This window comes from Vespa velutina, chromosome 2 (genome assembly GCF_912470025.1).
Source record: "Vespa velutina chromosome 2, iVesVel2.1, whole genome shotgun sequence".
Taxonomy (NCBI): Eukaryota; Metazoa; Arthropoda; class Insecta; order Hymenoptera; family Vespidae; genus Vespa; species Vespa velutina.
In genome coordinates, this window is record NC_062189.1 from 8,198,495 (window position 1) to 8,210,614 (window position 12,120).

At 36.1% G+C, this 12,120-nt stretch overlaps 1 protein-coding gene across 16 annotated transcripts in view; it reads right to left on the reverse strand.

Annotated features, from left to right (window-relative positions):
* Positions 1-270: 270 nt before the first annotated feature.
* LOC124957711 (chaoptin-like) overlaps positions 271-12,120 on the reverse strand; it is a 67,954-nt gene continuing 56,104 nt past the window's right edge. For 14 of the 16 annotated variants that reach the window (XM_047514906.1, XM_047514908.1, XM_047514899.1 and 11 more), the window contains 4 exons: positions 7,011-7,318; positions 3,646-6,738; positions 2,216-2,565; positions 271-2,132 (listed from right to left, as the gene is read on the reverse strand). In XM_047514906.1, the coding sequence (XP_047370862.1) occupies positions 1,590-2,132; positions 2,216-2,565; positions 3,646-6,738; positions 7,011-7,260 (4,236 nt within the window). In that variant the 5' untranslated portion in view covers positions 7,261-7,318 and the 3' untranslated portion in view covers positions 271-1,589. The remainder of the gene's footprint in view (positions 2,133-2,215; positions 2,566-3,645; positions 6,739-7,010; positions 7,319-12,120) is intronic. The other 2 variants (XM_047514911.1, XM_047514912.1) reach the window with 2 other exon arrangements.

The following is a 12,120-nucleotide window of genomic DNA, read 5'->3' on the forward strand; positions in this document are numbered from 1 at the left end:
ACTGCTAATTCGCTTGGAAATTCCATTTGGTCCGCATGGCGAACGGTAAATGTTAAACGTTTTACCGATAATGTATTTTAGCTTACAAACGAAAAGTACTTGTATGCTGTCGTTATCTTGCGACAATTGTATTCTCAATCGATATCATCTCGAGATTTCTTGAAGTGGTGGATATTACTATTTTCGTTTTGTTTTTCTTTCCTTTTTACTTTCAGCAGTATCAAAAGTATTTTTTTCAGTAAGGTATTATAAAAAGAAAAGCTTAATCGATAGTTTTGACGAATTTTTATTAAACGAAAGCCTAGACTATAATAAAGAATTGTTAAGTGTATACATATTCTCTATCTATATACAATATACTGATTCTTCGTAACGCTTTCGTACACAGTCAATAGTTTTGGCAATTGATTACGTCTGATCTCTCAATCTTCCTCTCTTTCTTTTTCGTTTGGCAGGAATCACACATGAACTTCGATAATTCTTTAATTCTAAAGAGTTTTTCCTTGCGTCCGGAACCGAACATATCTCTTTTATTTCGCCATTAGTGCTGTTCATAAGAATAATATGAATGAATAAGTGTAATATTGCTTTCGCAGCACTATGGAAACGGAATTTCTTGTTATTTATTTATTTATTTCTGTTTTTTCTTCTCGTTAGATATACACGTTTGTACGAATAATCGTTAAGTTGCATTTTCTTTGTTTTCTTCTCTTTATTTTTCTTTTATTTCATTTGATTTTATTTACAATGATTTCTTTTCTGCATATCGTACACAGATGAGATTTAAAATCGTAAGACGGGAAGTATTGTAGTGAGGGGAATCGAATAAACCACTTAAAAAATCAGTCTTCGCGCGCAAGCGATTCGAAGTTTTATGAAACTCGTTGCGTTGTTACTCGGTAGTAAATATGAACGATCGGATAACGATCAATTTTCTTTAACTATTATCGCGTTTCTTTCTATTTATTTAAAAAGTCTTCATCGTAAAGTTTCCTCCTTTGTCGATCGATCGATCTTAGAAGATCTTCGAAGGATTGGAAGAAAAGCAAGTAAAAAGTTTCCGATTCCTTTTTGGCACAGTTAGTTTAACTAGGCAGCGTCCGAGTTGAAGGGTGTAAAAAAGAAAAAAAGAAACGAAAGAAATAAAAAAAGAAAAGAAAAAAAAAACAGGAGAAAGAAGAACTTTTACGGAAATCGTAAGAATTTTTTAGTGGTGATAAATCGTTTATGGTTGATTTTCCCGTAAATGAGAAAGTTCGATGTCCGACTCGAATTTATTGGCAAGTTTTGAAAAACGAACTTTTTGTAACATTTCGAAAAGGAAACATATGTACTCGTCCGTTTTTCTGTTTATTTTTATAACGTGCCATGAAAAGAAAATGTCCATTTTCTACGCACCGATCAGAAGCAGACTCTTCCCGAGATTCGTTTTCCGAGCGGGCCGATATCCTCGACTACTCGACGTTTGGACGGTCGTCGTTATTTTGATAGCGAATAAGTTAGCCGAAGATACCTGTGTATGTCGAGATGCTTTTCATCTCAATATCGTGCTCGCGAGATTCGTGTTTGCGAGACTCGTTCGGCTTATGCTACGAGTTTAAAGGTGTGGTACCGATGTTGCTGATAAAGCTGGGACACGGATTCTCTGCTCGATCGCCGCTTTGCAAGGAAAAGTGCCTGTAGGACATGTACTCTGGTGGGTTTGAGGCTATCGGTTGATCCCTCTTAATGGCAGCCCTTTGCTTCTTCATCTTCATGTAACCTAATACTGAGATTAACACTATAAAGACAACGAATCCCATGCAGCTACCGACTATCAAACCCAAGCGTCTCGTTAGAATGTGAGCGAGACCTCCTCTATCGTTCATGGTACCATCACCGACTATCGAATCCGGAGCATCCAACGTTCTAACCTCGGTACATCGACTTGTTGGTGAGTCGGACATAACCGGTAACGTTGATCCTTCGATTAAATCGTCATGAGAGGAATTCCACTGCCAGGCACCGATATCCTCTGGGATCGGTGTACCCCAACTACCGAGACCTAGTACGCAGATCAGGTATCGAGTGTCCGATGACAGTTTTGTCAGTTTCACCGAGCGTGCTTTTGGATCTAATAATTTACCACGTACCTGTAATCGAACGATTAATCTCCGATTCTATTACAGTTTTTCATTTGCACTTATAGAATATGTAAGTTTAGAAAGAAACTAACACTCACCTCGGCGACATTATCCAATGCATGATAGGCCACTTGGTAACCATGAAGTCCCGAATGATTCCTGCTTTGCCATGATACCAACACCGAGAAAGGTTGTATATCCTGGATTGCGAGTTTGAGGACAAGAGGAGCGGAACAAAAGGCATGAGGGTCGAGATCAAGAAAGACAAGTCCACGAAGCTCCGGTGGCTGTTCGCATTTCAGTAAACCACCCTCGACGTCACCCATTCCGACGCCGTTTCTTCCACGGCCGCGACCACGACCTACTCCACCGACCAACTTCTGATGATCTCTCAACCATTCCCACAATTCCTGTGACTCGCAGCCACAATGTAAGGGATTTTCTGTGAAAGTTAGACCCAATGAGATTTATCATCTTATTTCAATCGATACTTGGATTGATAGTGAAGAGGTAAAAATCGGGATGATTCGTAAAGAGAGTAGGCGTCAGGTGTTCGGAGATTTCGTGGAAGAGATTAGAGGAAACGTCTGTTGGGTCTTCAAGCTCGATGGGAGATTAGCCGGTAAACTTTGATAAGAGGATGGGGTAGGACAGTAAAGCCGGGCTTGTTTGATTGTCGTAATACTGGGTATCGATTCGAGACGACGGTACGTGACCGGCGATATGATTGGATTGCGAATACAACTGGCAGCAACTTCGCTTGGATCGATAGTCGATTCATACATATAAATGTTCTGGATACTGCGTTTAGAGATTCGCATGAATATTTTATTCAGAAACCAAGAAATCAAGAAAAGTCAGGAACGTTTTAGGTGAGAATACTTATCGTTATAGCAATTATCGTTATAGCTAATGTTGCAATTAGTTAATCAAGTTCTTATTCATAAACGATAAGAATTCTCGTTATTATTTACAGTGGCCGTAGAAAGTATTCTTACATTAATCAATTTCAAACAAGACTTCATGAAATTGTAATTTATTAATTCATTTTTTATAAATAATGAGTATACGCATACTTTTGGAAATTTTCTAGAATATAGATATAATATAAATAAAAAAATCAGTTATATAATTTACGAAATTAACAAGAAAAAACAAAAGATTAACAGAAATATTCACGCAGATACAATAAATATTCATACAGATCAATAAATTTTTTAAAATTCATAAAATTTAATTAATTTGACAATAAGAACTAAAGTAAACAGTTAATTAATACTTCGTACCGTTTTATAATTATTGTAATTCTTCTAGATATTGAATTATTTGTTTATAAAAAATTAGTTAATATATTACAATATCACGAAATTTTGTTTGAAATTGATTGGTTTACTTGATACTTGTTAAATGTCAATAATCTTCGCGGTAAATGTAATCATGGAGAGTCTAATATTTGAAGATAACACCGAGGAGAGAGTGGAATAGGACTGTGTACATGTTAATTTATAAGACCTCAAGTTACCTTCGGCTCGAAGACTTCGTATTTGTGTCTCGAGAGGTCGGAAAGCGTTCAGTGGAAGGTTCTCCAAGTAATTTCTACTTAGATCGAGAAGCCGTAGTTTCTTCAAAGGCTTAAATGCTTCGCTGGAGATCGCGTTTATCCAGTTACCATAGAGATGCAGCTCGACCAGACTAATTAAATTCTTGAACGTCACTTTGCCAACGATACCGATCTGGTTGTAGGATAGGTCCAGTACCTGAAGAGACTTAAGATCCTTTGGAAATTCCTCGAGTTCCTTTAATCGATTGTGCGTGAGATTCAGTACTCGCAGATGCTCCATACCTTGGAGCCTCTCTTTCGGTAAAATCTCTAGGCTGTTCATACCTAGATGGAGGGTCAATAGATTTGGTAAGCTACGAAATGCTCCTGGAGATACTCTTAGGATGCAATTTTGACCTAGAAAGAGGTGTTGAAGAGCCGGAAAAGCTTCGAAATCTTGTGACGTGACGATGCTCAGATTGGTACCAGATATGTGTATCTCTTGTAGGATTGGATACATAGCCTCCGAGGGTAGATCATGAATTCTATTGAGCGGATTTCTTGTTAGATTCAGCCAGGCGAGACCGGGGAGATTTTGTCCGGATAGAGCTACCGCTGGTATTTGCCGGAATTTATTTTCTGATAGGTTGACGCGTCGTAACATCGACGAATGTGCAAAAAAGTTAGCAGGTAAAGCGTTCAAGTAATTGTGGCTGAGATCCACGGAGAGCAAATGGGATAGATTGGCTATGGCAAAGCCAGACATTGTGTCTATCCGATTGTGGCTCAAATCCAATTCTCTCAAATACTTTAAACTAACAAAACTGGCCACGTCCACATTAACTATCTCATTGTTGGATAATGTGAGTATTTCAAGGTTGAGGGCGTTTGCCAATGCGGAATAGGGAATGTCCAGAAATCGGTTGCGATCTAAACGAATCTCACGAAGTGATAACAATCTGTCGAAGATGCCAGGTGGTAGAACTCTGAGAAGATTCCGATTGAGATGCAGCCGTGCCAAATTTCTATTAAAATGGAAAATCGTCTCGGGTAATTTCGATATTTTTGCATCGTCAATGATGAGCTCCTGAAGGGAAGGCAGGCCGTTTAGACTGCGTTCCATGATGTGACTGAAATTATTTCCGGAGGCGAGCAATGTTCGAAGTCCTGGCACATGGAGACGAATAAGAGCGCTGGCGGTTATCAAATTATCTTCTAAATTGAGGTAAGACAAATTCAGGAGGCCACCGAAGACGCCATTTTCTAAACTCGTTATAGAGCAATTCTTCAAATTGAGCGTTTCTATTGGTAGATCCTCTTGAAACATTGTTTCTTGTAGTACAGCGAGATGATTATTCGCTAAATCCAACACTCGTAATTTTTTTAGAGCTGTCAGAGCATAAGGATCCAATCTGCGAAGTCCATTGTCCTGGAGATACAATTCCTCGAGTTTGTGAAGTTCAGAAAAGGTGCGTGCAGTTACATGACCGAGCTTATTCATACTTAGCTCGAGAAATTTCAGTGCTTGCATCGGTTGAAACGCGGAATCCTCGATCTTAGATATGGAGTTATTTGTTAAGTACAGTCGTTCAACCAAGAGCAAGTCTCGGAAGAGAGGAGCTTGCAAGTGTGTTAATTTATTATGGCCGAGCCACATAATTCTAACGGAAGCTTGTCCGCGTAAAGAATCGTTATGCAAGACGGCCAGAGCATTGCTGTCCAATTGAATCGACACCAGAGAACTTCCACCGGATGAAGATTCGGAAGTAGATAGCTGAAAGACGTCGCCGAGCATCGTCAGCTGATTTCCTTGCAAGTTAACGTGTTGAAGACTATTCAGTGTTCTTAGCGCGCCAGTCTCCATATCCGTGATCGCATTATTCTGGAGATGAAGCTCGAGCAAAGCGGGTAACGGTGAAAATACTCCTCTTTTTACTTCGGTTATTTGATTGTCCTGCAGTCTTAATTCTCTTAATTGATGCAACTTAACGAAAGTGCCCGGTTGAAGTTCTCGAATTTTGTTGCCGTCCAAAGACAACGACGAAAGATTTTCACAATGATCGAGAAAATCTCGTGGTACCTTTTCGATGTAATTGTTGCTTAGATGTAATTGTGCCAGTTGAGTCAGACTGGCTAAACCCTTCGCGTCAATTCTTCTGATAGCATTTTGTTGAAGATAAACCACAGCGAGACTGACACTACCGGCGAACGCATCTCCAGGAATTTCGAGAATATTGTTTTCCGCGAGATAAAGTTCTCTCAATTCCGGTAGTCTCGCGAATACCCCACCTATATAATGGATATGATTGTGGCTGAGATCGATCGTTCGGAGTCTCTCGTTGCTTCTAAAAGTAGTCACGTCGAGAAGGACTATTTTATTGTGACTTAGGTCTATCGATTCCAAGTCTTTCAACGATATAAAAGCATCTTTGTGAATTGTTTCGATGGAATTGTAGTAAAGGGAAAGAGTATGTAATATGGGACAAGGTCTGAAACAATTCTCTGACAATTTTTCAAAATTATTGCTACTTAGATCGAGAATCAGTAAGGAACCGAGGAGACTGTAACCATCGTCCGGTAATTCAGAGATTTCGTTATAGGAAAGTCGAAGAGAAGCCAAACTTTCGAGTCTCCTAAGTGGTGCCATCGGAAATAACTTGAGCTTATTCTCGGCTAGGTCCAAATCGCTTAGACTATCCTCCAGTCCAGCGAACGCATATTCCGATATCTTCAAGATTTGATTGCTCTTTAAACTCAATTTCAATAATTTCAGACCATAGAAACAGTACGAAGAAAGATCTTGAATCAAATTCGATTCAAGGTGAAGGACATCGAGTTTTTTTAAATCGGACAACGCTTTCTGTGGCACATGTGTCAAACGTCCGGACAAGAGAGCTAAGGATTCTAAGCTTTTCCTCAGATTGGAAAAGGCGTCCTCGTTGATCTCTTTCAGCGACGAATGCGATATTTGCAGATGTCTTATTTGTGTTTCCGCCGGGAAGCTGCCTTCTTTCAGTACTTCGATGCTTTTATCCAGTTCGTAGACGCTCAACGACTGTATTATCGTATCTGTTCCTGAAAAGATTCGAAAGTCAGTTGTTCCTTTTTTTTTTTTCTATTTTATCTTTAATGAGAATAGATTTTTAAAATTATCCGATGTCGATATAACATCATTAGATATATTTGAGTATCGAATATTTTATCAAACTGCGATGAGAAACTTTGATCACGTGATCACGTTTCATTGTTATTACATAAGATTTAATAAAATTTGTATTAATTTTTTCAATATTTCTCTAGACTTATCTCACACACGTTTTTCTTTTATAATTAAATTACACTCTTACCACTCGCCATTAGAACAGCTTGTAAAGTACTCCGTAGGGTCTCCTCCGTGGCGCCAGAACATTCGAGGAAGAGACCATCCTGGAAATTATAGCAAGGACAACCTGGAATGGATTCCGTTGGCGGACATTCAGATGTTTGTCCTATGGCTCTTAAAACGCTGAGATTTTGTATCAGCAGAGCCTGAATTATAACAGTCAGACTTCGCCGACTCCCAGCACTTCGTTTCCGTCTTTGCGGATCTCGCATCATCGTATCGTCATATCCGTGATTACAGTTCCCTTTACTCTCTCGTATTTACGAGCTTCATCTGGAAAACAGAATTAATTGTACTGTGTAATTGTAACTCTTTTGAATATATTATCGTAGATAAAATAGTCATTAATAAAATTTAACTTAATATTTATCAACCATTTAAGTACATAGTAAACGTATTAAATTATATATATATATATATATATATATATATATATATCGTATACATTTTTAATAAATAAATTAATTTATTAACAGTTTATGTATGACAACCGTATAAAATTATACGAATATATCTAATCAAGTGTAGTTCTCGTTTGACTGAAACGTTTAGCATGCAAATTTTATTTGAAGCTTATCGTAGTTAGAGTTATACGGAGAGTTTCGTTGAATTGTAAAGATCATTAAAGATAAAGAGAGAAAGAGATAGACAGAGATATATCGTTCGTTATAATTAAGCGAGTAAATAAGATGGCCGAAGGGAGAATCTTGAGCGTGCATTTCCATTATATACTCGGGAGAGAAGATATACATACGCATCGTTTATTTAATCTCACAGGGAAACACCCTATAGGGGAGGACGTTCGTTGAATAGTCACCCGCGGCGACATTGCTGTCGTTGTAGACATTAACTGTTCCCCGTCTGCGTAACGTCCGGTTTTGATGCAACGGAAACGTATAGCGTAACCCTCCCTTTCCGTCCTTTCTCTCTCTCTCTCTCTCTCTCTCTCTCTCTCTTTCTCTCTCTTTCTCTCTCTACCTATCTCTATCTATATTTTTCTCAGTCAGCAACCAAGCGACGAGTTCACTCCAGAGGCACATTAATTTAACTTTATTCTTGCCACTTCCGTACGTATGAATTCAGATATAACAAACGATTAGAGATACCTTTTCAGTAGCGAGAAATATTTTTCATAAAAATATGTTTTATTTACTATATTACAATCATTTTAGTTGATATCAAATTTATAATCTCTTTGTAATCTTTTATTTGATTGTTTTTACAAGATTTACATATTTAATAGAATCTTTTAATAACTGGAGTTAAACAATTTCAACGTATGATCGTCTCTTATAATAGAAGAAATTTTGTTTTGAAGAAAGAAAACACTGACTGCCACGGAATTTACACGTTCGATTAAGTAAAATTAAATATTATCTTATTATATTTATGTTATAAGTCGTATGTCGAAACGAATAGAAGAAACGAAAAGAATATTTTAAATAACGCAAATAATTAAATAACAATGTAAAGTAAAAGATTAATTATTTAACAATTAATAATTGTTATTAATAATTTTTGAAATAAAGTAATGATATAATTCCGTGACTCGTAAAATAAAACATAAAATTCCTGTTAAAGTACTGAAAATATTTCCTTTTATAGATGAACGCGAATAAGTTGAAAGAAAGGGTGAGGAAAATACACGGTTTGATAGTTTCGTTTGACCATCTATACTTTTCGATTCTACTTCTGAATCGCCGTAGTCCGAGTTATGCATCGCATGCAGGCAACTCAAGAAAGCTCTGAGAAAAGCTCTGGAAGACGATTTAAAGCTCGACACATGTGCAAATATAGTCAGTTTTCCCTCATGGCAGAATGTTTCGTACTCCTTGTATCAGCTTCACATTTTTCCTAGGAGAAGCACTTTTATGGGCTCAGCTCGTAAGGTATCGTACGTAATACTTAAATACTTTCTGTGAAACGCATAAGAAAGGCGTTAAGCTCATCTTTAGTGACGATATACGTATATTTATGACATATATTATTGTGAATAAGCATGGAAAAGTTTGCAGGATGCTAAAAAAAAGTAGGCTGTTTCCACAAGACCAGGATTCATTTACAAAATACGCCATGCAGTTACTTTTTTTGAGAACCCGATTGAGAAAGACGTTTCATACGAATGCTCCAGACTGCATAGATTATCGAAAATCTGGACTTCTATATAGCTACAAAACTATATATTGGGTATAGTCGAGGAAAGAGATAGCTTTTCTTGGAAATCCGATTAGCGTACATAAAGTAGATCCTTTTTGCCTTACTAACACTATGACTTCGTTCGTTTGTTATCACCCGTCTGATCTAAGAAAGTTGCTTTTTCCTGCAAAACAATTTCTTTTTTCTTTTCCATTTAAAATATCAAACATTCGAATTGAATATTTTCTCTTTAAAATCGACTGACTGTGAAATTAAAGTGATTTCATAAGTAAAGATTAATTTTTGTTTTTGTTAAACGGTCTTTTATTCGTCAATGAATTACAACATACTAATCGAATTTAAACGACGAGGAGAAAAAGAATCATTTATGACACTCAGTATGGATGCATTTATTCGGTGTTAGGAGTTCGTCATAATCCAAAATTCGTAGTAGACGTGTTATCTGCTTCGAATTACTTTTTTACGAAAATAGGAACTTTAATTCAATTTTGTACGGTAATAAGTGTTGCAATTTTTTAAATAGCTGTTTCTACTACTATTTTTTACGGATTCTATAGAAATTATTACGATCTGTTAAATTATTATTTAATTAACTTGTTAATTCGTTATGAAGAGATTTAACTTTTTTCATTATTAAAGAATAATGAAAAAGTCATTTGTTTCTCATTGTTATTAAGTATTGTACATTTCCTTTGTTTTATTTAAAATTCATTAATTTATTCAGAACTATTTGATTTTTTATCTATCTTGTTACACTTTTCAATTTTAAGAAATATAAAAATTTCAATTTTAAGCAGTCTAAGTTGTTTGTCAATAAAGAGAGATAAAGTACAATATTTGACTTCACCGAAGTAAGCGTATGAGAAGGTTATGGAGAATCGATAAAACTTGATATTAATCTATATTGTTTTGTTTCTACGAAGTGTTCTGGGCAATAACACGCCGAGGATCAGTTTCGAGGAGACACAAACGAAATAAAAACAACTTTTGGATTTAATCCTTACAATTTCGTTTTTATCCTTCTTTTTTCTCAGAGTAAATATATTTATTTTATCTTTATTTATTTATTTCATAAAATACATCTTTCGCATGTTAATACATTAATACAGGTTTAGTCGGTAAACTACATATATATGTAGTTTATTTAACAAGCAATCGATCTATTGTATGCGTGAGGGAATAATGAAAATTTGTTTGTCTCATTAATAAAATTCGTCGAAATAATAGAATTAATTTACGTATATGATGAAAGAAAAACACGGTGGACAGGTTTGATATCCTCACATTTCTCATCGAAAGGCGTTCTCACCATTCATTCGTGGATATTCGCCGCCCATATAAATTCTCGGAATCGCGATTCCTCCAAGTGAATATCCTCGCAACGAGAGATCGTAGAAAGTTGCAAGAGAGGAAAACCATTTTAAAGGCTACTTCTTTCTTCGTATGGAGTTTCAACTCGCGGTCACCTTTCGTTGAAAACTTCGCCATTTTGAATTCAGTTTGCAGAATGTTTTATGGGTAGTGGTATCGGTTTATAGCGGTCTCGCTCGATTTAATTCACTTTAAATCGCAAAAAAGAAGGAGAGAGAAAACGGAAGAAAGAGAGAGAGAGAGAGTATGCAAATTTTTTTATCGATTTAAAGGAGGGTATTTACGAACCTTTTCCTAATTTGACAACGGAGTATTAATAAATTTCGAGTAGTGAAAACTTTTTCAAAGAATCATAAAACTTTTTCTTACTATGATGATATCATTCGAATGACGTACTCACTATCAAGTTCTATTCTTTCCCCATCGTTTTATGACAAATGACATAAAATAACATGAACTTTTACTCTTTACGTGAAATCTACGAATTTCTAAAGATACAGAAAGTAGATATATTTTATTTGATTCCGGTTATATAGTCTCGATGGTTCATTAAACTTTTTTATTACATGATCGTTACAGACTACATTTTCAAAGTCACTGTCCCATGATACGCCATTTTTATTTTCTTCTCTCTTTCTCATTCTCTCTCTTTTTCTTTTTTGTTCATTATATACTCAACGTATTGATCCTTTTGTCTCAATTAATTTTCTTGTATTTATCCTTCTTTTTTTTTTTTTTTTGTAATAAATTTCACCGCTTAATTCGCGTTTAATTTTATTTTTATACGTACTCATTTTTATCCATCACACAATAAATTTCATAATATTTTTTAACTACGTAACTACTCTGAGAAAATTTCTTATTCAAAATGATTTTTATTAATGTTTTAAAATAAATTAATTCACGACGGATCTTTAACGAAAAGCAGTACGTATCGTGAGCTTTTTAACGAGGAATATTTACCGGAGAGAAAGAGAAAAAAAACTCGACAAAAATTAGTTATTACTCGTGGGAATAGAAATATATCAGCATAGTGGGACGTTACGAGGCGAGAATTAAAATGCATCGAGAGAAAGAAGTGGTTAAGAATTCATCTTCCTTTTACTCTCTCTCTCTCTCTCTCTCTCTCTTTCTCTCTCTCTCTCTCTCTCTCTCTCTCTCTCTCTCTCTTTCTCTCTCTCTCCCCAAGTGATAAGTGCACTTTACGAGGCAGACATCATTTTGATCTAAACGCGTGCATGGTAGTACGTTTCTCGAGAGCAACGACCGGCCGCGTAGACTTTCTTGCGCATACGTGCATGCTCAGACTCTCTCACGCAATAGCTCGTGGTAATAAAGCGCGGAAACGTTTTGCTTCTACGTGAAACGATTTTAACGCTGTGGCGAGAGGAAACTGGTCTTGTACCTATATACGAAAACATATATGTATATGCATATCTGTTCATTTGTAATATTCTATAGACATATACGTATTTATATATACGTATGTATATCCTGAGCGTCCATTTGAATATTTAATATTATACGTATATAAAAGAAAAACACAC